The sequence below is a fragment of the Lissotriton vulgaris genome, chromosome 10, assembly GCF_964263255.1.
Source record: "Lissotriton vulgaris chromosome 10, aLisVul1.2, whole genome shotgun sequence".
Lineage (NCBI taxonomy): Eukaryota > Metazoa > Chordata > Amphibia > Caudata > Salamandridae > Lissotriton > Lissotriton vulgaris.
In genome coordinates, this window is record NC_141698.1 from 859854316 (window position 1) to 859881198 (window position 26883).

Below are 26883 nucleotides of genomic sequence, written 5' to 3' on the forward strand. Positions count from 1 at the left end.
GCTGAGCTCGTCATGAATACAGGAGAAGAGTAATTTCCAGCACAGGGGGGGGAAAACACCTAGCAGCCAAGGTGTTAAGGGGCGAGAAGGCGGACGGCGAGCGATAAAGAACAGAGAGGGAGAGAATGAGAGGGCGAGAGTCAGAAAGAGCGAATGAAAGAGAAAGATTATTTGAGTGATGGAGAGACAGAGTCTAAGTCGCGGGCTGATTCCTGCTGAATAGAATCTTTATAGAAAACGGACCTATATGATAACGGTGAAACAACTCCTAGTTCGGTAAATTTTAACAACATCCAACATGATAACTGTAAAGGCCATAAGCCAATTACATCCGTCTCCAATAGAACAGTAGACCAAGCGTAGTCTATGTAATGCTCCAAAAATCATGAACTAAACATATAATTCCCAGTTAATCCTTCTTTGGCTCTGCACCAAGAATCTACAACAGCAAATACACTCCGCACAACGCCCCCATACTGTGCCACCCAATAAATGGATGAAAACAAACTACAGTCAGTCATGCACCTACTAAATCCTTCATCCAGACACTTATACATCCACTCATTCTTCAATATGTAAGACATATTTTAACTTTACAGAAACATACAGTCACTGGATGTTGTCATTCAGTGATGTCATTTGAGATGTCATCAGTGATGTCATCAGTGATGTCACTGACCATGTCATGAATGATGTAATATGTGACAAGATCAGCAGTGGATTGCGGGTGCGCGATATATAGTTAGTGCAACTAACTATATATGCGAATTTCAATGGTTTTGTGCGAGTAAAATAAGGTTTTGTAAATGCTAATCCCTAACTATATATGGTCTATAACCTATGGTTTTTTCAGTGAATATATATATATATATATATATATATATATATATATATATATATATATATATATATATATATATCTCTATCTGTCTTTCTTTTAAGAAGAGGTTTGTTTGTTGTGAAGGCTCAAGTTTTTGGGCCAACTACGTTTAATGCTCGAGGTGAACGCACGGTAATTTATATTAAGAGTATTTTATTTACTCTTCAGAAATTAATTGCCAATAAGCGAAAACAGGTCACTTATGTAAGGTCAATTCTTTTCAAAATGGGTTACAGCGGTTCGGTAAGTATAGGGTCTAGTTTTTTTAATGGTTTTGGAGGGGAACTTTGCAGCGATACAGACGTGCTTACAGTTGGAGCGTAAAGCTTCTCTGGAGCGAGGAGCACGATGTTTCAGCTGCGGTCCGGTTGATGCGTCAAGCACGTTAGAGCGCACAAGGATTATAACGAGTTGCACCAAAGGGAGGCGACTCGTTTTTTGAGAAAGGTTGGGCTTGTATGCGCATGGGAAGGGGGGGGGTTTCAAAAAAATAAAAAGATAAGCTGCCTAAATGTATTCCTTTGGAGGTATTAAGGGCACATTGGAAGCACCATTTTGAATTGGACTTCTAAAGTAATATTCCCCATTTTTCTTTCTAAAGTTTGTCAGGCATATTGCTGAGTTCTGAAACATTCCCTAGGCAACGGTCTATGCCGTTTTACTTGTATCAGCAGATATTTTCAGAGAGTGCTTCTTCAGAGCGTATTTTGGGTCAGTGAGTATAGTGTAGGAGTATATTTCCTTTGGAAATCGTTTTAACGTTTAGTAGTCAACAGGTGTAGGTGTTGATTAAAGGATCTGTATAAAATAAATAAGGAAGCTTTTTTTCTCAGTCATGACTAATAAGAGTAGAGGAAATTAAGAGTATTGTACAGGAATCTGTTCGATCAGCCATGACTGGAAGGAAGAGGAGTATTTTTCGATTTCTGAAGGAGAAGAGAGCTCATAAAGGAGCGGGGGCAAATGCACTGGGAATAGGAAGCATCTGGACTACAGTGCTGAAGGAAGAGGAGTTCAAAGTAGCTCACAACGAGAGGGTGTTTGTGGCCACACTTTTGATGGGCAGGAAATCCCTGCAGATGGAATAAGAAAAGAGGACTTCGAGGAGTACATATTTGATTTAAATTAACCGGATGATATGGATGAGGATTTTGGTGGTAGTGAAGTTAACTGTAAAGGTGAAAGGATAGTGGTAGATCCACTTGGTCAGAAAGTGTTTGAGCGAAAAGAGATAGTCACCTTCGAGGGTCCAACTAGTGGCCCATGAGTCATGTTGCGGACTACATTAGGCATCAAATTCGGAGACCTTTAGACAAAAGGATTTTATTGTGATAATGCAGAATACACTCGCCCTGTTATTGGGGAAAAGGATTGGATGACTCGGAACCTTGATCCAGAGTTGATCACTTGTATGTTTAAATTAGGTAGAGAGCCTACAAAGGGTCTTGAAAGATCTCTTAAGAAGTGTGAGGATGAGCTCTTGTACACTTTAGGGCCTCTTGCAAGAATGTTTGACAAGATAGAAAACGCATTTCTAAATGGAACAGATCTGGATATTAATTTTCTCAGAGTCTGGGTCCAGAGGGTGCTTTGTTCCTTGGGCAATGCAAACGCTGGTCTGATTGCTGAAAAGGCGGTATTGCTTCACATAAAATCAGAAATAGGTGGATTTTGGTGGCAAATAATCTAGAGAGGATCCCAAAGGCATGTAATTTGAGAAAGGTGTGGTCAAAGCCTTGGGCAAATATGTACATGTACAGCTTTGAATAAAGTCCAGTTTAATATATGCAGAGTGTTTGGAGGTGCTAATGATTTTTAGGGTGGGGCCAGGAAGAGAGGGCAACCTTTCGGCTGTAGCTTTGTAGCTTTTATAGGTCCCATAGATATAATAGGGGCTCCTTCAGAGGGTTCCAAAGTCAATATGGAGTTTACCCCCAGAGAGCAAAGTGTTCCAGATATAGAGCCGCCATGGGTGAGGACCGCCATCTGTTACAAGTTCAGGTGGGTATGAGTAGGAGGATTACAACTTGTTTTACCTAAGGAAAAGCAGGTGAAAGGTTGAGCGATTTTGGAGAAGCATAGAAAGGGATTACGAATGATCCATGAGTGTTCAAGACAGTTGCGGGTTACATTATAGATTTCGATACTGTACTCAGGCAAGAGCAGGAGCCAAGGTAACTTTGATTTGGCATGGAACAGGAAGAATTTGTGAAGGAAGAGCTAGAGATTAGGTTACTGATAGGGGCGACTGTAGAGGTAAACAAAGCCCTGGTAGGATTTGAGAGTATGCTATTTCTAGTGGAGAAAAGAGACTAGAGATGGAGACCTGTAATAAACTTGAGGGATCTCTATTATTATACGACATACAGCCATTTCAAGATGGAGGGCATTCGACAGTTAAGATGTGTTACAGAATTCATATTGGTTAGTAAAGTTAGATCTAAAGGATGCATACTTTCCAATTCCAATGTTAGAGGAGAGCCAGAAGTATCTTCCATTCAGATGGAAAGGGCATCTATACCAGTTTGTCTATCGTTTTGGTTATCTTCAGCTCCTTGGGATTTACAAAAGTGATAAGAGATATAGTTGTTTTTTTGAGGGAGAGAGGTGTACATATGATCCTTTATTTGGACGAGCTTCTGATAATGAATCAGGATGTGTTCTTGTTAAGGTTACAGTTGGAAACCGTGAAAACCCTGTTGTAATCTTTGGGTTTTTTAATAAACAAGGAAAAGTCGACTCTAGAGCCCTCTTGGTCCTAGGAGTTTTTAGGATTTATAGTAGACACAGTGAAAGGGCAATTATTGTTACCAGAGAAGAATATAAGGAAGATAAGACAGGAAGTAAAGTCTCTGCATAGGAAGCAGGTGGTAAAGTTTAGGAAGCAGGTGGTAAAGTTGAGAGATTTGGCATAGATAATTGGTTTTTTATCTTCATCAATACTGGTAGTATTTCAAAGTCCTTTGTGTTACAGGGCTTCACCTCGGTTGAAGACTGCTGGACTGGCAGTAGGTTTGTGGTATTGAGATTGTGTGACCGTGTCAGAGGAGGCGAAAGAGGAATTAACTTGGTGGTTGGAGAATTTGGAGGCTTGGAATGGGCGAGTGATTTTGTGTTGGAGACAGATGCAAGCAGTTCGGGATGGGGAGTGTTGTGCTCAACACAGGAGACAGGTGGAGTATGGAGAATATATATTATTTGGAGATGAAAGCAGGTGGTTTTGCTTTGCAATGTTTTAAGACGCAGTTCCAAGGTGGTTCAGTACTTCTAAAAATGAATACAACAGCTGTTACATACATAAACAAGCTGGGTGGAAGCATATCAAGGAAGTTGACAGAGGCAGCAAAGGAGATTTGGGAATTCTGTTTAGAACACAAAAATGCATTACAGACTCAGTGTCTGCTGGGGTGCAGAATGTTGTAGCAGACTGGAATTTAAGAAATGTAATAGATTACAGTGATTGCACATAACAGTGTTTCATGAGATTCAGAGTTGTTTAGGTCCTCTGAGAGTAGATCTTTTTGCCTCAAGGCTGACGTATCAGCTGGAGAACTACTTCAGTAGGAGACCAGACCCAGGAGCTTTAGCAGTGGATGCTTTCACCCAGAACTGCAGGAACTTGGGGAGGGATATGCTTTCCCCTCATTTTTTATGATTCAGAGTGTTGATACATGTGCGGAGGCAGGTCTGTTAGATAGTATTGGTGACTCCCTTTTGGAGTTCTCAGGTGTGGTTCCCTTCTGTGTTGGAGATGGTGATGGAAGAACCTTTTTTAGTCAGGGCTTTCAAAGGGATGTTGGTAAGAGAAGAAGGAATATAGCATCCCTTGGAAGAGGCAGGTTTGCTTAATCTACAAGTATGGATGATTTCAGGGGCCTGGTAGATTCACAGAGTTTTTGGGAAAGGCTTCAGAACTACTCAAGATGTCCTGGGCACCTGGAACTCAGAAGAAATATAGGTGTGGGGTTGGTTGGGCTACCTTGGTGCGTGGCAAGAGATTTGGATCTCATGGAGGCTGATGATATAATGGTTACAGCAGAATGGTGGCAAATTTTGACAGATGTGTCTGAACGGGGTTTATCGTACAGAACAGTGAACTGTTATAGATCAGCAGTTTCTGCTGGTCATGTATTAGTAGAGGGTGTGTAGATTGATGAAAGGAATTAAGTTGAAGAGACCACTTAAGGGAAACTATATTCAGTTTGGGATGTTGATCGGATATTAAAGTGGTTTGAAAGTTGGCTGGCAAATAGATACGTGGGTCTGAGAGAGTTATCGTGGAAGATGGCGACGTTATGCATGGTTTCTTTTAGGAGAGTGTCTGATGTTAAGGCTCTTGATATTATTTTACGGTTTTAACAATTACTGGGTGTTCTATTTGAAATCTGGAGAAGGACCAAGACAATGACAGCTTCTGCTTTTTATCCAATATTTGATGGTTGTCCAAAGTTTTGCATTGTCAATTGCTTAAGAGAATATGAGAGTAGAGTATAGGAATGATGGAGTAGGTCAGTTACCAATTTCTCATGTGAAACCTTATAAGGGAGTTACTTCACCTACTATAGCTAGGTGGCTGAGGTCAGTTATGAAGGGGGTAGGTGTACATGTGAATCTTTTTGCAGCACATTCTGTCAGGGGTGTTAAGGCCAGTAAAGCATAGGTTAATGAGGGTAGTCTGGAAGGGACCTTAAAAGCTGCTGATTGGTCTAATGCAGAGGTTTGCAAACCTATAGAGCATGTTTCAAGTAGATTGTTAAAGGGCTTTGAACATGCATAATGCTCGCCTCCTGTCTTGCCATGAAATGTTGATTCTCATAGCTTAACTGCAAAGAGAATCAGGATTTTATTAAAAATAAAGAGGCTGGCATTATCCCTCCCTCACACCCTGGTAAGTGGGTTAGGAGACGCGATGTTATTTTGTATATATATATTTTTTTCTTAAGGATCATTGACTTTATTTAGTTGTTTAAGATTAGTAGTAAATGATAAACCTTTGGGTTCAGTGTTTTAAATTTATGAGTAAACTTTTAAATGTGATGGATTTTTTTTATGTATTTCAGAAAACTAGAATCCTTTTACGGTCATGAAGTGACTTCAAGTTTAAGGATCAGTTGAGAATATGGTTCACACAAGGACAAACATGGAGTAGAAGGAAACAAAAGAGGGAAAGAAACAATGGCGGACAACGGGATTACATGGGACCTTAAAGTTCTATTTCTATTGTTTGGTGTTTTGGTTCCGTTATATACAATACATCAGTGAAGAGACCCTATGAGAGAACACACCTTGGGGTTGCTTTTGGCTTGTGCAGAGGGGCTGTGATTAAACAGGTGTGCCCAATGCACTTGATTTAGTGTAGAGTGAATTCATTTGCATTCGGTTAACAACCTTGTATGGCGGCCTCCAAGTTAAACACGGTCCTATGGTAATTCCATTGGTTTACAAGATGTGGTTTGCGCACCTCCATCAATGAACTAACACTGAAGGTGAAAAATATAATGTCCGATTCGAGAAGGTCCCATACTGCGAAAAGCTTCCGACATTCATGAACTCCATCAAAGTTTAAATTGAAACTTAAGGGCACTTAAGCTTTAAGATACGAAAAGGAGTAGTCACTGCTCCGTAAGTCATCTTTGAAAAGCAGCATTGCTGGGTCGGGCCTGCTCGAAAACGCCGTCAGTGGCATAATGCATAAGCAGCAAAGAGCGATTCAATTAACGGTGTTGAACATGTTCAGGATGGGACCTAAGGGATCTCGCTAAACTAAAATACATCACACTCGGGCCCCATTTCTTGATAAATAAAGACAGTGTTACTTCAAATGTGATTTTGCTAGTATGGGTACAAAAGTGAAGGATTTCATATTCATCTGCAAGGCCCACGTGCCCTCTTGAGTCCAACCCACAAACAGAAGGAGGGGGGGATTTTACGACTGCATGTTTCAGTAGATTCCTTTCATTAATTTCCTTTGAAGCACTATAAACATACACCAAACACCTTGCAAGACTGAGACTAGCCCCACACATTTTGCTCAATTTATCTAAAAGGTTTTATCATCTTCCTTCTATTCTACTGCCAGATAAAACAGTACTAGTTTCAGGGAACCTTTTTGCATCAGTGCAAAGACCTTAAGTAGAACTTGTGGAGTTAACGGTAGTCATTAAAAAGGGAATCACCTTGGCCGAATGAGGTTAGCTTGTGATGTGAAAAAATACTCTCATGTTGGGACAACTACTTATTGGGCTAGGTAGCAGGTATAATGAAAAGCTGCAGAGAAGATAATTTTAACTGTCAAAACACTTGCCAAAAAGAACAGTGATCCGTCAAACGTATTGGCTTAAAAACATAATAGCTTGTCAAGATACATGACAGTACTGAGTGTCTGAAGGCATAAGCACTTAAGTGCAATTTGGAGACAAAAATGAATTTGCCCATTGGCAAACCTGAGACAATGGCACAATGTCTTAATAGAAGAGACATTTCAAATAAAGGGAGGGGGTGGCTGCCTGCTCCTTACAGGGGTGTTATTTACAGCCACTAGAGCCCTCAAAACTCCAAGGAAAATGCAAGGAGGAAACATGAAAAATGGTATCTTGATTAGCTGTTGAAGAGCATGCTCGGCTTCAGCTTTATTCGACATTTCTTCACAAGCTTGAGATCCTTTCGTTTCTATGGCACCTGTAAACGCAATAGGCAGCCTTCAACATAAACATGCGGCCTACAGATACATCAGTCCCCTGCAGAAATGTCTGCAGCAATGAATCAGAATTGAAGGGGGAGATGAAATGCTCGGCTTCATTCAAGGAAGGCCTTGTGTAAGGCAATACATATTTACTCAAATCATTAAAATGTTATTTATTGGCAGATGTTTTATATTTGTACGGTCAAACAGTCTGCATTCAACACGGAACACCGATTCATAGAGTAAACAATGCGTCCTAAGCAATGCAGAGACAAAATCACTACAAAGTTACAACAGTGTTGAGAAGGAGGGGTATGCTTGCTTTTCTTTTTCTGTTTACTGAGGTTTCTAACATAGCGAGAACTAGGCTGGGGCGCATCTGAATGCTTTACACAAAATATGTACAAATATACAAACTCTGAACTTAGTGAAAAAATAGGAGCATTATTGAAAGGCCTGAAGGGTTGCACAGACAATACCAATTCAAACACTAAAACTGTTTAAAATTTGTATACAGAATGTCGAGGAGCACTGTACTGAAGAAGAAGCTCCATGGCAAACATGCAATTAGTAATCACTATACTCAATGAACTGTCTGATTTTGTAGTTAGTACAACTGTTTGTTAACGGAGTTTAAGCCAGCAATCGGTCAGGTGATGCAAACAGCCAACAGCCCTATTCCCACGCTAAGCTGACTTCAGAGACCAAGCACAGTGACAGACAACCATAACGAAGTCCGTTAAATTCGAGGTAGAAGCTTGAGAAGTGTTTGCTGATTAGCAAAACTACGTTTTTCCCCAAAACTGGTAAGGAAATTAGTCTGAATTTCCAGAGGGATAAAATGTCATGCTTTTGGTACGCTAACAGATTTATTGTTTCGAGGTGTGTTTTTTCTTGGAACCTGGAATTTTCAGTAGTAGGCTGTAGGCTGCAGACTCTGCATATACTGTAACAAAAAGAGGTATAGTGTGCACAGAGTCCAGTGACTCCCCAAAAGGTGTGGCAGAAGTTAAAGCAGATAATACCTTACTCCAAATTTAGAGGTAGCTGGGCTGAGCAGTAAGGCTTATGAGAGGTGAGTTTGACTACATTTGTTGTACATACCCATACAAGGCAAGGAACACACAATGACTTAATTCCAGGCCAATGGTTGTAAAAATAATACGTTAGTTACTTTTATTTTAGGAACCAAGTGAACTCAATAACAGACAGGTAGACTTTCCGATTATGAAATATTTTCAATATTGTTGGCAATAGGTTTGTAAAGCATCAACAAATGTTTCACATACATGAAACACATTTTAGTCTAATAGAAGATACTTTGTATACAGGCCAACACTGAGTACAGTGTCAGTCGCAGGGGACTGTGACCAATTGAAAGGTGCTGAAGTCAATTTCAGCGCCAAAGCGGTTGATATCGGCAATATATACCCTCGCAGTTGGCAATGAGCAGGAAAGGTTTACACAGACGGCTAACACAAGTACTGTCAAGGGCTGTAGATGGGAAGGAGTTCTGCTATTGTTGGACCATCTTGGGACGGTCTTGGTCGGCCGGTGGTGCAGGGGGAGGCCGGCAGGGCCACTTGCCAAGTGAGAGGGCCACTTACAGGAGGGTATGGGGCGGTGAACAGCTACTGTCATTGGGCCGGGAGGATCTCTTGAGGTCGTGGAGGCCGTCTGGGTGTGGTGCTTTCTTCTGGCCGGGCAGAGTCGCGTTGGCACATGGACCGGTCCTCAACTACTTTTGTAGAAGGGAGCCACGTCGACACGTGCCGGACCTCCCTGTGGCAGGGCTTGTAGTTCTGGTACTGGCAGACGCCGAGGACTAGAGCATTTAGTCTGGAGGGAAGTTATTGGCACCATGGCAAAGGTTGCTGGGTCTTTGGGGTTTCTTGGAGACCAGGCAGAGTTTTGGGAAGGAGAGCAGGTCCAGTGGTCGAACCAGATACAGGTGGTGGGGTTCTTGCCGAGTTCGGTCTGGAGCGGTTCTGTTCCTGGCCCAGCAGTAGTCCTGGTCAGTCTTCTTTAGTCCCTCGAATTCGAGGAACAGGGAAACCCTTAAATCCCAAATGAACCTGCATTACTGAGGTTGGGTTGAAGGGCAGTAGCCAATGGCTAGAAGTTCACCCATGCTTCTCTTTCGATGTGCTTGCTGATTCGCAAGAGGCTGCCGCTTCACTGTCGGGCTGCTGTTTTGGCGCTTTGGTGCTCGTTGCCCCCGCCCCCCGCATGAGGTTGCCGTGGCCGTGTAAGAGTTGTGACTGTCTTCTATGGCGTATAGTGGTGCAGATCTCCTACCCCACCCACCCCCGCCACGTAGGAGCCGGGAAGAAGGAGCTACCCCGCCCCACCTCTGAGGCTGAGGCAGGAACCGCCACGAGAGGCACTTACCGGTGCTAAAACACCCAAGTGACGCGGGAGTGGTGTGGGAAAAGACATTGTTGTGCTCGGCCTTGTTGCGCCCTGTTTTTCGCTGCAACTGAGGTGGAGGCAGAAGCTGTGGAGGGGATGCCCGAGGCCAGCCAGTGAGTCGAACCGCCCAGTGTGGCCCCCTCCCCCAAAAAACAAGAGCAAGACCCGGTACAAGAGCTGGTGGCCGCCTGCCTTCCCGTGACTGGCTAGCAGCTGGGGGATGGAACTGCTAAATCAGGCTGCTAAATCAGGCAGCAATCCCCAGTTATCACGCAGGGGCGATCCCGTAGGCTGACCCAGCAGATGATATGGTCGCTCCTCTCCCCCCTCTGGGGTGCCTGGGCCCCTCGCCCCCTCCCCTAGTTAGGCGAGCCAGGCAACCAGGAAACTAGGCAATTAGCATTCATTCAACGGCCGAAGGAACCCAAAAGCACTCAGAGAAAAAAAAGGGGGGGGGGGGGGGGAGTAAAAAAATAAATAAACAAAACACAAAACCACAATACTAGCTCCCCCCACCCAACTCGGCCACTGATTTCCGGCACCCAGCAGCACCCAAAGGAACCAGCGCAACAAGCGCACTGATGCAAGGGCAGCACCCCGTGAAGAAAAAGAAAAAGAATAGGAGTAGGAGCAGGTGAACACAGGGGATCATAATGAGATCCGGGAGGTCTAGGGATCCACGGGTACCCCCTGAACCCTACCAAAAGAGCCAGGAGAGCAAACAAGGGCAATAATAAAACTCAGTATCGACCCTATGAATGCCAGTGAAGACTACTTGAAGAAAGGGGCGATGGAAAATGAAAAAGAAGGAGGAGGAGGAGGAGGAGGAGGAGGAGGAGATGTGTGGCTGATCCCCCGGACCCCCTTTCTTCTAGGTCACCCCTTACCAAAACCTTAACCACATGGCTGCTGGGCGTTTTCCCCTCCTGTGCTGGAAAGTGGTGATTTTGGTGCTTTTATGACGAGCTCAGCTCGTCATCAGCACAGCTCAACCGTGCATCATGACGAGCTGAGCTCGTCACCAGCATCGAAAGGGTTAAAGGGACTAGTTACCAACCAAAAATGTACACAAATGTTTTATTCATTATGGATGCTGGTGCGGTCCTCTGCTTGAACAGCCGGAAAGCCAATAACTTGCCTACTCCGATGCTACCGATATCCTACGCACCAAAACAAGAGATCCAGATAGAGCCGATGAAAGAGCTAACGAGAGGGTTGAAGAGAAAGCCCGCCACAGAGGTGATAGATGACGAAGAAGAAGAAGTCAGCGATGATAGGGAATGCCCTGACGTCACACAGACTGGAAAATGCAGTGACTCTTATGAACATCAGAAAGCGGGACTCCGACCTGACCGGATCCTGGACCAGGCACAAGAAATAAAGCCACAGGCATACAAGAGCGAGCATCAAGACCCCATCCAGAGCGGCCTGAACACTGGAACCATAATAAACTGGACCCTGAAGGGCACTCCAAGACCAACTGGAGCAAAAACTTTCCCAGAAGACCAGCACAACACAGCCAGAGACGTCGAGGAAAACCCAGGGATACAAAAGGCACTTAAGGTGCCCGGCACACCTGACGCACCTGATGCTCTTGAAACACCAGCATCAGTACCTAGCGCGCAAAGCAACCTGAACACGCGGAACATAGGCCCCGGAACAATGGCAGGGCAAGGCGCCCCATGGTTTACGGCAATTATGGGAACTCCCAGGCTCCCCAGTAGGCATAAAAAAGGTGGTCAACAAGACAGTCCGGAAAGAATCAATGCTGCAGGACAAAGCCGCTCTATCAAAGCGGGCTCACAGCTGGCTTACAGTTCAATCGTATATCATGCCCTCGCCCCTAGCTTATCTACAGACAGGCTTTACCAAAAAAATACAAGAAAAGTTCCTGAAATTTCGCCTAGGGTTACTGCCGTCAGCGGCCCACTTACCCCCATGGTTACGGCCACAATTACCAACAACATGCCGACTTTGCGGGAACGGCAAAGAAAACACAGTTCATCTGATCACTATCTGCAGCAAACTCATTCAAGAACAACACTCCTTCTTGAGACCACTTTTTAACATCTGTGAGATACGGACCTGCAGGCAAGCGGTGCTTGCTTGCTTCAAAGGCGATGATATCCAACTGAGCTTCCGAATGGTAAAATTCCTTGAAACAGCAGAGGCATGCTTCAAAACGTTGAAGGAAACTAGCAAAATTTTGCAGTACCGTGAAGGACGAGAGGATCAATCCAACGGAACCCCTGAAGAGCAAGCTCTAGCATAACACCTTGACTTTGTCTTACTCCGAATATCACTGACTATACAAAAAGGGATACGCCGAACTGTTATAATAATTAACCATTCTTTCTTGTAACGTAAACAGTTTTTTTTTTCTTCCTACTGAGGGGGTACACTCTAAAATATTCAAGTGCACTGGCACTTTACTATATTACCCCTTGGCCGGCATCGAGGACAAACTTATTGCATAACTTTTTATGATAAACAGGCCATTTAACATGATTTTAAGCTTATTTTAACTTTGCCGCTGCTATCTCACTATGTTTTTAAGGATGAAATTATTGTCTTAACACTCATGAACTTGACTCATGTTTTATTAACCACATTTTTCTCTTTCATATTGTAAAGGTTTTCAATAACCATAACCAACGCTGCAGCAAGACTCATCACTGGATCAAAAAAACACTCACATATTTCCCCTGACTTCAAATCCCTGAACTGGCTGCCTTTGGAAGCCAGAATACATCTGAAAATTGCCTGCATGACGCACAAGGCTATACACCTGAACTCACCCGGCTACCTCACTCAGAAGCTGACTATCTCTGGCGGCTCCAGAACCACCAGAAGCACAAACAATCTTCTGCTAAAGCCGCGAAGTTTCCGGAAGGAAAAAACTTACAAGCGCTCCTTCTCAGGAATGGCGCCTAGGATCTGGAACTCACTCCCTCCTGAAACCAGGCTCATCTCCTCTACTCTTTGTTTTAAGAAAGAAGTAAAAGCTATCCTCATGGCTAAATACACTTGAGCTACTACTTTTGATTTTTTAAGACTCTGCTTCGATCTGTACTACTGATCCCTCTGCACATGTGCTTTACTTGTATTATTGGCCTACCTGATTGTTCATGCTCCCCCTCTTATTTGTACTACTTGCATTGATGACCTTCCTTCCTAACTATACTCCCTCATGTACCCACCCTACCACCACCACTGGCCTACCCCTTGCCTTTGTAAAGCGCTCTGTTATCTGCAAAGATCTTGTTCGCGCTATATAAAACTTTCAAAATAAAAATAAAATAAATGCACAATAAAGTATCCTGGTACTGACCCCTAGCGTGACTACACCCTTTAGGTGCACCCTTCCTTTGGGGAGAGGGGCACATCCGTATTGCTATTGGGCCTAACTCCCCAAACCAAGATGGAGAATTTTGAAGAGAGGCGTTCACCTCAGCTCCGGGCCGTCCTAGGGGGGTGCCAAGCCAAGGTGGACACTCCTACTCTGCCTACTAATTCTCCTGCCTGTCCTGCTGCCAAAATTGGAGCTAGGACATGGGGGTGGGAATCTCCACTAGTTGAAGCTGCCAAAATCAGAATAGCACAAGGTATGAGCCTCTAAGGATCACCGCCAAGTGTTGCTGTTCCTGCAAGGAGGAGGTGTGAAGCACCTCAACCCACGGCAGGCTTTGATTATGACCTCAGAGAGCACAAAGTCTCTCACCCCATGAGGTCAGAAACCTGTCTGGTGGTGGCAGGCTGGCAGGGACCAGTCAGCTAATACACTAGAAGCTGGTCATTTTTCAGTGGGCAACTCTAAGATGCCCTCTGAGTGCATGTTATAATAAATCCAACACTGGCATCAATGTGGGTTTATTATGCCGAGAAGTTTGATAAACTTCTCAGTCTTCAGTAAAGCCATCATGGAACTGTGGAAAGTGTGTATGACAAACTCCCAGCCTAGGTACTCAAAATGGCTTCACTGCACTTTGTGTTCAAGAATGGACTCAGACACTGTAGGGGCACACAGCTCATGCAGCTATGCTCTCACCTGTGGTATACTGCACCCTGCCTTAGGACAGTGAGGCCTGCCAGAGGGGTGACTGACCTATGCCACTGACAGTGGTGTGTATGCATTACACTCTTTTAGCTTAGCTACACCAAAATACATAGCCTGAAATTGAAGTGTGTGTGTCTGGTGTGGGGTCCTTTAGGGTGGCACAATACATGCTGCAGCCCTAAGGGACACTCTCTGGTCACAAGGCCCTTGGTATCACTAATACCTTTTTGCAAAGGGCTCATATGTGGGCCAGAGGTGTGCCAATTGTGGAAACAATGGTACAGTCGAAGGAAAAGAACACATGGGTTGGAGCCTGGTTAGCAGGATCCCAGCACACACTCAAAGTGCTTCAGAAACCTAGCAAGAAGTGGGGGGATTACTGCAATGGAAACCCACTTTCCTACATGAGCCAATACTGGAAAGTTAATGGGAACCACCCGAGAACTTCAGTTTTCTAGGGAGGTAATGTGTGTGACTCAAACCAATACATGTATGCACTATACAGAAGAGTTTGAGAAGTAGGGCAAAATCTCAGCAGAAACTTTTCATTAACCTATTGCATGCTGTGTGTGTAATTTCAACGGTCATAATTATTAGATAAATATGGCCAGTTGTTTTTTTTTGGGGGGGGGGGGGGGGGTAGTGGTGGGCTAGGCTTAAAAATATCACAGACAATTCAGATAAGGACTCCTTGATCTTCAGAGAAGTTTAGCAAGGGTAAGTCACCAACCATTCTCAACGAAGGCACCTTCTAGGTTTCATCACAAGCAGTAAATATGAAGGAGAACGAAGCTTCAGGAATGTTGTCCTTTTCTTACAAAACCTCAGCTCTTCCTCCAACACCTTTAAATGCTCTTTATACTCACAGTTCTACTAAACTAGGATTTTCGGTTACTCTGTTTAACTATTTCAAAGAGAGACAGAAATAGGCAATAGGTCTTCAACGAAAATCCATAAACGGATACCTTGTTGGGGCTAATAGGACATAATGCATCTCCAAGTTTTCAGTGGCAAACAGATGAAGGCTCAGAGTGGCCTTACCTAACCAGCGTGTCAGGATATCCACATAAAGTAAATTTAGATACAATAAATCTAAATGCAACTCACATAACCGGTCAATATCCTGTCATGAGACTTGGATACAAGCACTGGTTACCTTCCAGTGAATTTTTATACCAGTACAAAATTCAAAGTTCTCCGACAGACAACAGATCAAAGAAGTCCATTACTCTAGTGGCTCCCGATAATTGTTTTGCGATTTGGTTTTCAATGTAACTATCGTTATGTTAACTGACAGCCCTGAAGAAGCGATAAAATCACGAAACATATTGGCAGGATTTCTTCTTTTTTGGAGTCACGCAATATAAGTGACAAAAAGAATACTACCAGAAAGTGAAACTGGAGCAAAAATTGGACAATTGAATAAAAGAACTTCTCTGAAGCAGCAAGATTGATGGACTTCTTGGATATATTTTTTCTCAAACAACTTTAAAATGATGAAATAATTTTCTATTCCATTTTTGCTCTACACAAACTACTTAGTTTGGCTTATACAGTACACTCAAAAAGCAACCCAAAAGGCTTGAATCACAAACGTACTTCTTTCGAACTATGGTTTGAAAAATAGTTGAGTGTGCTGCAGGCGCAACAATTTAATGGTGACATTTTGCGATGCAGTACCAACTTTTCCTTATGTCACACACTACAAACCAAATCGTCTCTTGATACTTGCATAACTATATTATTACATAACTTCAGCGTGTGTAGTAAACACGCTTCCACAATGAACAAGAAGTCCCAACTCCCAGTGGATAAAGTTGCAAAGTACGAATTGCCGCTATTGACTGTTCCTGCCCAGGGAGAGGCGGGGCAGAAGAACATCCAGTCGCCCTTCTTGCTCTGCCAGTCTCCAGCCTACACAAGAAGGGATGAGGGGGTGGAAAACATACCTACAGCAGCACAAGTCCAATTATCGCCCACACTATATACAATGCGCTTCACCTGCCTCGTAGTGGGGAACTGCACAATCCACTGACAGGCCCACCTCGCCTGCGCATAGGGTGGCTGCGGGCACAGCACGCTATGAAAAACATGGCAAGCTGGGTGGTAACTGTGCCTAGCACCCCCACCCCCTGCTCTGCATGTTGTTTGCACTGCGGTCTGGGTTCGTGCCCGGTGTTGTTGACCTGGCCGTTTTGCCAGCCACCCTTCCGCAAATTTTTGAAGAACAGTTTCTTTTACTCGTAGCCCTTCAGTGTAATAGTGCATATGCGCTCTCTCTCTCTCTCTTTGCCAGCTACACTTCAATAAGAGAAGGAAAGTTGGACAAAAAAAAAGCCATTTCAAAGATCATTTAAAAACTCAAACCGCTGCTACCCAGAGTACAGTGTGCTCATCGCGTCGCTTTCTCTTCCCAGGCGTATCACACATAACACGGCTCAGACCCAAGCCTCTCCGTTGGCATGCAGTCATACTATACATCACAGGACTCAGACGTTTGCCGCTGTGCTGCTGGCATGAAGCCACACTATACAAAACAGAGCTGAAACGAAAGCCCCTGTGCCGTTGGCATGCAGTCAGAGGGCGAGAGAATCCAGCGAGCAAACACCTCGTGCATGGACTTACTGGCGGCCTAGCTCACCCCGCACTGCATCGCCGCCACCCGGGCTGCACCCCCAGCGTGCCTGCCGAAGGGTGCTCACAGGTGCGCCCCTGTAGACCGCAGCACCCCGCTGGCGCAAGCCCCCGGCAGCCCCCCACACGGGGACAATGGCAGCGCGGGCAAAGCGCGCGCCCCGCTGTGTCCCGCCGCAGCAGCAAAGCCCCGCGCGCCCGGCACGGGGGCCGCCGCCGCGCGCGCGCCGCCTACCCCTTGCCATGCTCCGTCTCGTCCTCGTTGTCCCCGTCGATTCCGCAGGTGTCCTGGTCGTCCAGCTCCAGGCTCTGCTGGCTGGCCGCGGACTCACTGTCCTCCGCCATCGCTGGGAAGAGAAGGCGCAGTTTTTTTTTCTTTCTCGAGCAGCCAGTGAGAGGGGAGGACGACAGGGCTGCTCTCGGTTTTGATGGTGCCCCCTCTAGCGTCGGCTCCTCCGCCAATGACGAGGGGGAAGACTGCACCCACGCACCAGCACAGCCGCGAGATACCGTGCAGTGTGACACCACGGCATCCTCGCTGCCCTGCGTACGCAGAGACAGCCCCCGCATTGGGTCTGACACTTGAGTATTTCTCAAGTTAAATGAATGAATGTATCTTGCTGTCATTTAAACTCGTGCAGATCCACCAGCGAAATTATTTTTCGTAGGCATTGAAGCAATTATTTATGACAAGTTTGTTTCAAATGAGAACCCAAACTTTTATTTATTATTTAAATGTAACAAGGGTCAATGTTTTTTAAACAAACGCACTATATATTGTATGGTCAATACAACCTGTTCAAAGTAAGTCAATAACCGTTTTACAAAGCTGTTAATTGTTAATTGATCAGGGCGATGTACAATTGTATCGAAATAAACAAATGTAAAACACTAGTTCATGACTAAGTGATTGCCTATTTTTACGAATTTTGCCAAAATGCCTTTCTTTTTATAAACGACTGCCCAATAGCATATCCACCGAAATAAAACATCCCTTCAGTGCTACTGAACACGATCTAATACTTCAACGCCTGGAGCATGGAAGTAAAAATTTAAATCGCCTATTTCCATGACAGCTTCAAATGACATGGGTCAACAACTCCTTCCAACGCGGGTAGAAACGGCAGTTCGTGGAGTTGCGAGTGTATTTACATCGTTGTTTGTTTGTAATTCACTTTGGCCATAACAGATCAATGAAGTGACAATGTGCTTTATAAGAGAGAGCATGCAGAGTTGTCTAGAATCAAGGAAGTATATTCTGTTGTTTCCTCACTTTTGCCTTAAAAGGGCACCTTGATGTTGATAAGTCTCGAAAGTGTGTTGTAACTTAATTGTTGCCATTCCCTTTCCTTAGCTACATGTTCCCTACTGCTCAGACAGGATATGTGCTGAAGAGACCAGGAAGACGGTCACCCAGGCCCTCGTCACCAGCCGACTGGACTACGGCAACGCCCTCTACGCCGGAACCACCGCCAAGCTCCAAAAGAGACTCCAGCGGATCCAGAACGCCTCAGCCAGACTCATCCTCGACATCCCACGACACAGCCACATCTCCGGACATCTGAGAGACCTGCACTGGCTCCCCGTCAACAAAAGAATCACCTTCCGTCTCCTCACCCACGCACACAAAGCCCTACACGATCAAGGCCCGAGCTACCTCAACAACCGCATCAACTTCTACGCTCCCAAACGCCATCTCCGATCAGCCAGTCACGCCCTCGCCGCCGTCCCCCGCATCCGAAGAACGACAACAGGAGGACGGTCCTTCTCCTACCTGGCCGCCAGGACCTGGAACTCCCTCCCGACCGACCTGCGCCTGACCCAGGCCCACCTCTCCTTCAGGAAGAAGCTCAAGACCTGGCTGTTCGAGCAGTAGCAGCACCCCCCCCCCCCAAGCGCCTTGAGACCCTCCGGGTAAGTAGTGCGCTCTATAAATGTCTTTGATTGATTGATTGATTGCTGAAGTGCTGGGTGATGATTGGAATGCTGAATGTTTGGTGATGTCATAGAATGCATGGGTGCCTGGTGATGTTCTGAGTGTCAGTTGGAGTATGCAGGCTGAGCAGCAGGTAGGCTGCTCCTGGTGGGGCTGTCTGCTGTTTACCATCTTCTATTTACTTACTTGAAACTTACCTTGTAACTAAGCTTGAATAAACCAATCTTAGATTATACACCTCGGCTAATGGACTTTCAATTACAGCATTTTTGGCGACGATTTGAACAAGAGCCTACGTGTTGGGGTAGGAAGACTATACTATACCCTGCTAAAGATACTGGAACTAAGGAATTAAGAAATTAAGCAAACTGAAACGTGAAGGAAAAGCAATGGCCTGTTCAGCCCCACCAGTGTCCATTATCACCTGGACAGCCTGCAGTCTGGGGCGTTTGACCTTCTTGTCATCTATGATCTTCAAGGACTGAAGTCAGCAAGTCTGAAACAGATTTCTGCAAGTGGTGATTCTGCATGCCTTGATGTACTGAACTGACTTCTACAAGTGCTGGAAGCACTTGGAGTTGCTGTAAGTGTACACACAGCCTGTTTTGTTGCCACCTCATAGCCTGGGATGTTTTTCTGCTTTGTTATCACTAAAGAATTGGATGTGGCATCCCTGGTGTTTATTTTCTACTATTCACTGGGGGCAAAGGCATCTAATTGGTTGTATGCTGTCATTATTTTTGATCTGGATTGGCAGTTGGCAGAGGGACATCTCCGAAAATCTACATGGACATTGACAGTTTTGGGTCACATGGAAACGACACAACGTAGGTATTTTTTCTTTACCTACAAAACCTTTGATGCCATTTTGAGTGACTTTTTTTTTAAACCTGTGCGATTTTTGATTCTGCCTTACCATTGGTTTTCAGCTCAAGCGTGTTACAACGAGCTCCGTGGCACGAGCCGGGTCCACGTCATGGCGGAGGTAAGCACTGTTCTGTGCGAGGCCCCTTCCTGCAGGCTGTTGCGGGACTCCGTAATGATGTCACACTGGAGGCTGCACGTTCCGAGTGGTGCTCAAGTAAAAGACTGGTGAGCTAACCCACATGCTTTTGCAGGTTATGCTTCTGTGATGCTGTTCAACCGTCACGTGATGCGGTGTTGTATATTATTCCTACCTTTGTTTCCATGTTTTCCCCTTGTGTAGCCTTATGTCATATATTCCAGAAGGTAGGTGGCTCTGGACTCTTCCTGGGATTCTAGGTTGAGACAGTTTGTGCCTGGCCAGCTCGTGTTGAAGATGCCTGCTGTTTTCCTATTAAAATAAACCTGCTGTTATGCACAGGAAGTCTCCGAGTATTTTACTACAATTTTGGCGACGTTTTGCAGCTGGTCAGTAGTACTCCTATTGGCTTCCGGCGAATCCAAGACGTTTTTTCGTTGTTGGGATATCGTTGAATTGTGCCAGCGTTACAGCTATGTTACAGCGTGTGCGGTTTTAGCTTCTGTCCTGTGCCAGCGAGTACTTGGAGTCTCACTAAAGAAGTTTTTGGCGAAATTGTGAGTAGCCTTAATGTCGCAGCGCAAGCACATCCGCAACCGCTATTGTTGCTAAGCGCTGGTGTAAGCTCCTACGTCATTGGCTTCCCTTCAGAGATGATCGTGATGACATCGCGCTAGTGCGCTCCAAGCCTCGTGTGCATGCGTTCCAAGCCTCGTTTCAATTCTTCCGTCTGTGGCGGCCATTTTAACTCTCTGTTTACTGTGTCAAGCCTATTTTTGAGACAGTTTGTGCCTGGCCAGCTCGTGTTGAAGATGCCTGCTGTTTTCCTATTGCAATAAACCTGCTGTTATGCACAGGAAGTCTCCGAGTATTTTACTACATGCGGCATGTGGCTGAAGTAACCTATGCTGACCGCAGCAGAGCACAGCAGGAGTCCTATGGTTACCAGCGTGTATTATGTGTGACATGAGAAGACATTCGGGTGGAGGACACTGTACATCTTTAAGTTTCTCTTTGCACGCAATGTGAGACGCCAACCGGGAGGAGGTCATGGTTTATTATGACGTTTCTATTCATATTGAACCCTGTGCACCACGGCGTATTGAGTGGCAGCATCAACACAGAGCTTGTTGATAAGTATTGAGTATGGGTGAGGACTTCGGGTGGGAGATCGCTCACCGGACTAAAAGACTTTATCTCAATTGATTGGAATACATGTATGCTGCATGTGGAGTGGTTGTTTCTTGATGCTATTTTGGGTTTCCTGCCTACGTGTATTATGCTTTTATGGGCCCCTTTGATGTTTGCCCATGTCTTGTAATGGTGTGTGGTATATGTTTCTGAATGGTTGTAGAGTCATGTACTCTATCATGGGGTTGTTTAGTTTTTATTCTGTGCTTGTCACGTGTGCTTAATTTTTGTGTTTGTGGTACGGTTGTGTATTTTGTTTTGGGATGTAAGGTCTTTCACCTTAGTACAGAGTTTTGGGGTGTTGAGTGCCCCAGTACAGTGTTTTAGGGTGGTGTGTGCCTATTACAGAGTTATAGGGTGGTGAATGCCCTAATACAGTATTGTAGGGTGGCTTGTACCCTAATACAGAGTTGTGGTGTGGTCCGTGCCCCAGTACAGTCTTGCAGGGTGGTGTGTACCCTATTGCAGAGTTATGGGGTGATGAGTGCCCCAGTACAGTCTTGTAGGGTGGTATGTACCCTAATAAAGAGTTGTGGGGTGGTGAGCGCCCCAGTACACATTGTAGGGTGGAGTGCACCCTAAGACAGAGTCTTAGGTTGGTTAGTGCCCTACTACAGTGTTGTAGGGTGGTTAGTGCCCTAGTACAGAGTTGTCGGGTAGTTAGTACCCCATTGCAGGGTTGTGAGTACCCAAGTTCAGAGTTGTGGGGTTGGATGTACCTACCTAAGTGTTGATTTGGTGTGCGTATTTGATTACTGCGGGAAGTTTGTTTGCTTTGATTTGTATTGGTAGGGTGTGTTGTGTTTTACGCCATGTCGTCTTTGGTCTCGGAATGCTTGTATTTTTATGTTATCCAAGGAAGGGGGATGGTGTAAATCTGCATTTAATTGGTTCAAGTGTTGATTGCTTTAGGAGTTATCGTTTGCTTTAAGTATATTTTGTCAATTCGTTTCCATGATTTAAATGCATGTATACATTAGGAATGTATCTACAAAGTCTATGTGTGGTTCATTAGACTAACAAAAATCAGTGTCAACTCATCTAACAATTGTAGAAATACATAGATGGATAGCTGTAATCTCTAACAGGATACCCATCAGTCACCACTCGGAACCGCCCTTCATCATTTGGGATTCCTGTTAATCACAAAGTAGGTACACTACCGGTTGAGATGGAAGGTCAGATAGTATAACCTCTTAAGAACCTTGTAGTGGCCAAAGGTGGTTTGGAGTGTCACAAACTACCCATCAATAAAAAATGAGGGTGACTGATTTGCAGTGCTAATGTGAAGAAGTGTGATTGGTGAGTGAAAAATAAAATTGGGTGAGGGAGCAGGAGTAAGACTAACTTTATTCAGTTCTATGCTCACTCCACCAATATTAAAAGAGCAGCATAAGTAGATTTAACAAATATCTACCTAGATGAAAATATGGTCAACATGTTTCAGCAATTCCAAGGGACTAAGGAGTCCATTGCTTTCATCAGGACCGGGATATTAGAAAATGCTACTGAAAAAAGTGTCGTGAAAGGTTAAAAAGTGACTACATGTTAACATAGCTGCAACATGAAAAAAGATCACCTGATTTCCTAGGTGTGTTCTTTGCTCGCAGATGCTATGTATGTCACTGTAAGGGAAAAAAACAGACACAGAAAAAGACAAGTAAAATGACCACATACACATAGACATAGTAACATGTGATGAATCCACATTTAACTGTAAACCAATAGTTTTGGTATGATAACACATTGGTTCTGTATTTTATCAACACGAAGATACTTGAATGTAATGTTTTCATGTAGCATATTGTACTTCGTCTTACCCTTATAGTCGAAGCAAATAGCTCCACCTCGCCTGGCAACGGCTCAGGACACGAGGGAAGCACCGCTCTGATAAAAAGAAGCAGAAAACAGGGATATGTCATCGCTTCCTGGTCAATAGAAAATAAAGCACATCAAAAAGTACCCTGAGAGAATTACTGATATGGGGTTTATATTGTAAGAGAAACTATGAAGAGACACAGCATGACTCAGGCCTTTGGTGTTCTTATGATGGCTGATTCAGAACAGAGATCTTCGCTGAAGTGTCAGCTTGCATACCGAATGTCTCTGGTACTCGGCAATTGGTTAGTATTTGCCACTGTTTTTACACGGGACACATTGTTAATCTATTCTTCTTCGTGGTTGTCTGGCTCGATTACAACAAGCCCACGGAGAATATGAGGGCTGTCTCGACAATCAGAAAAGTTCTTTTACCGTATCACACAAATAATGATCGCTTCACCTAATTGGTTTTTGCGCGCAAAAAGATAATAATAATCTCGGTCTTCGGGCCGTTCGTAAAAAAGAGAGATATTGCTGGTCCTTAGTATAAGAATATACTGCCCGAAATGAGCTCGGTTAGAGTGCAGCTCACCTCTCCGTCGGTACTCCTTCGCCACCATCTGAGCCAGTTGGGGAGGTGCCGACTAGGAGTGGAGGCTGCGGTTAAGAGCCGCACACTGATTGGCTCACCGTTGGTTATGTGATCGGGTCATGCAATGGAAATTACTGTTACAGCGAGATTCTGCACAGTCAGATGCAGTTTACTCATTGGTCTTACAATGGTCATGTGAGCAGACCAAATTTTGTAATGGAGTTGTTTATTGGTCATAAGGGACAACTGTGTCGATGGTTGCTTAGGAACGATGCCGAAACTTACAAAGTGAGAACACACTTTTCGATCGTCTCACCGGTCATGAGAAAAGATGTTTTACTAAAGTATTAGATGTACAATCTGTTCTGCTTCCGGAGGGAGAGGACAGATACTATGTTGGTCATCTCATTATTTTCTTCTATTTCCAGTAAGAGAACAGAGAATACACTAACCAGATCTTGATTGTCTCATATCCCTAATATGATGAATTTGTCCAAAGGGTGGGCACATTCTAATCAAAGTAACCCCCAAAAAGGAGTACGAGGCAAACGACACCAAAGAAACTGGAGAGGTAATCAGAATCAAAGCCAGTCATGGTGGCAACCTGCGCCTTGGCAATTTGGAAACCCCATGTTCCCACAGCAAATGGGACCTTTTCCGCAACCAATGGGCCCTTTTCCACCACCTCAATTTGCAGGAAATTTTGGGGGTCAGCGGCCTTTTTTAGGGTTTGGCCGTGGCAGATCCTGAGGACGAAGAAGAGGTCCGCAACCTCAGGTTCATTTCAGTCCTCCGCCCACCTCAACGAGGAACTTGAGGAGTACAACGACGAAGAACAAAACAACGGGTTCGGCACAAGTGAGCACGGAGGTGGGCTTGTCATCAATTTGAGCTCTCATACCGTCACCCCTATGGAAGACAAGGTCCTCAATAGAGGTTTAGGTTTTGTGCCTACTGTCAAAAATGACCATTTTGAAACCAACATAGAAATGGCTAAGTTCTTTCGGAGGGTTTGTCTACAGTTTTTCTTTTCAAAATCCAATCAGAGAGAACCAGACCAAGAAAACGTGAATACTGGTCTAAAGAAAAAATCTACATTCAATCCTGGATCCCACATGGTTCCTGTACAAGTTTTTGCATTTGAACAGGCCATAGAGAAGGACATTGAAACTTTATTCTCAACAGAACAAGATAGTTTCTGTAATTTTTCCAAAGCCGAACAAGATGCCTTGAAATCCCTGTCTTCAAACACAGAACTTACCATCAAACTGGCGGACAAAGGGGGTGCAATTGTCCTGATGGATACTAGTGATTATCGAAACAAATGCTTAAGACAACTTAATAACAGACAAGCACACTGCCCCCTAGTCGAAGATCCTACGACTGACATGCGAAAGACAATCAACGAGATGGTAGAGGAAGCTCTATCTGAGGGTTGGGTCACGCGGCAAGAAGCAACCTTCCTAATTACAGAACATCCAGTAATGCCCTACTTTTACTGTCTCCCGAAGGTGCATAAAGCACAGAGGCCACCACCAGGCCGCCCGATCATTTCAGGCATTGGGTCCATTTTGGAACCACTTTCCACCTTGGTTGACCATTTCTTGCGCCCTATGGTGCAAGAAATGCCCACATACCTCAAAGACACAACAGATGTGCTTCGTCTCCTTCCTGGCATTGAATTTGATGCGGAGAATGACCATCTTGTCTCATTTGACGTAGTCACTCTATACATCTATACCACAAGACAAAACTTTAGAAGTCATCTCTTCCCTCTTGATGGCCCGTGACTTAGACAGCATCACGCCAGTCAGCTTTATCATGGCTTGTGCCACCTTAGCCATGAAGAAAAACTTTTTTAAGTTTGAGGAGACAATTTATTTGCAAACATCTGGTACCAGCATGGGGAGCATTTTTGCCCCCTGCTTGGCAAATTTATATGTACATCACTTTGAGCAAGAGCATGTCCTTACTAACACCAACCCGTATATCACTTTAATAAAAGTATGGACGAGGTATATCGATGATATACTAGTGATATGGCGAGGGACACATGAAGATCTTGTGGCATTTCAGAACTGGTTAAACAGTAGGAATGCTTTTCTTCACTGCACTGTAGAGGCCAGCAAAACTGAGATTGCTTTTCTAGATTTAAAGATCTTTTCCACTCCAGAAGGCCTCCAATCAGAGCTTTACAGAAAACCAATGGCGAAAAATTCCCTACTCTGTTTTGACAGCCTTCACCCCAAGTCTCCTAGAGAGAATCTGCCCTACGGCCAGTTCCTGAGGGTACAGAGAAACTGTTCCACCAAGGAAGGCTATAACAAACATTCAAAAGCTTTACAACATCAGCTTCACTGTAGGAAATATCCACCCAAATTGGTAAAAAAATCAATGAAGCTGGCTAAAAACAACAACAGATTAGCTCTTTTGCAACCTTCAGTGTCTAAAGTGACATCGAACAGATTGACCTGTGTCAGCACTTTTGGGACCTTGTCCAACAAAATTCAAAAAATAATAAAGAAACACTGGTCCATACTGAATTCAGGACAAGAAACCATCGAAGCACCACTTTTCTCTTTCAAGAGGGGTCCAAATCTAAAGGATAGCATTGTCCACACCAGACCTCACACCAAAATGCCAAGGGCTCTAGGCACCATCTGGGACCTTCCACCTCTAGTAGGACACCACCCATGTGGATCGTGCCAAGCTTGCCCCCAAACCACCAGGACAACTGAAATTGATATTGGCACAAATAGACCCTGGAAACAAGTCAAATTCACCAACTGTAATAGTGAGAAGCTAATTTATCTCATAACCTGCCCATGTGGTCTGAAATACGTGGGAATTGGCGACTCGGAAAATTAAAATACGAATCTCCGAGCACAAAAGAACGATTCGCTGCAGGAGACAGGCAACCAAACTTACCAATCTTTTTTTGGAGAAACAACATGCCCCAACTGCTTTTGTTTGGACTGTGCTCGAACAACCATACATTCCTCCCCACGTTACAGACCATACCAACTTTCTTATACGCAAGGAACAGAAATGGGTGTTCAAATTGGGAACCAACAAAGGGTGGGCTCAATGATGACATACCCTGATACCCTTAGTTTACTGCAACATTCTTCTCAAATGATCGCACTTGAGATGTGCCCACCCTTTGGACATATTCATCATATTAGGGATATGAGACAATCAAGATCTGGTTAGTGTATTCTCTGTTCTCTTACTGGAAATAGAAGAAAATATTGAGATGACCAACATAGTATCTGTCCTCTCCCTCCGGAGGCAGAACAGATTGTACATCTAATACTTTAGTAAAACCGCTTTTCTCATGACCGGTGAGACGATCGAAAAGTGTGTTCTCACTTTGTAAGTTTCGGCAGCGTTCCTAAGGAACCATCGACACAGTTGTCCCTTATGACCAATAAACAACTCCATTACAAAATTTGGTCTGCTCACATGACCATCGTAAGACCAATGAGTAAACTACATCTGACTGTGCAGAATCTCGCTGTAACAGTAATTTCCATTGCATGACCCGTTCACATGACCAACGGTGAGCCAATCAGTGTGCGGCTCTCAACCGCAGCCTCCACTCCTAGTCGGCACCTCCCCAACCGGCTCAGATGGTGGCGAAGGAGTACCGACGGAGAGGTGAGCTGCACTATA

At 44.5% G+C, this 26883-nt stretch overlaps 1 protein-coding gene across 2 annotated transcripts in view; it reads right to left on the minus strand.

The window, feature by feature from the left end:
• NMT2 (N-myristoyltransferase 2) overlaps positions 1–17156 on the minus strand; it is a 273658-nt gene extending 256502 nt beyond the window's left edge. The window contains exon 1 of one of the 2 annotated variants that reach the window (XR_015300715.1): positions 16901–17129. Coding sequence is in view for 1 of the 2 variants with exons in the window: in XM_086941816.1 (XP_086797942.1) it covers positions 16901–17010 (110 nt within the window). In the remaining variant the exon portion in view is untranslated. Of the gene's footprint in view, positions 1–16900 lie in introns of both variants that reach the window. The other variant, XM_086941816.1, reaches the window with a different exon arrangement.
• Between the last annotated feature and the right edge of the window lie 9727 nt (positions 17157–26883).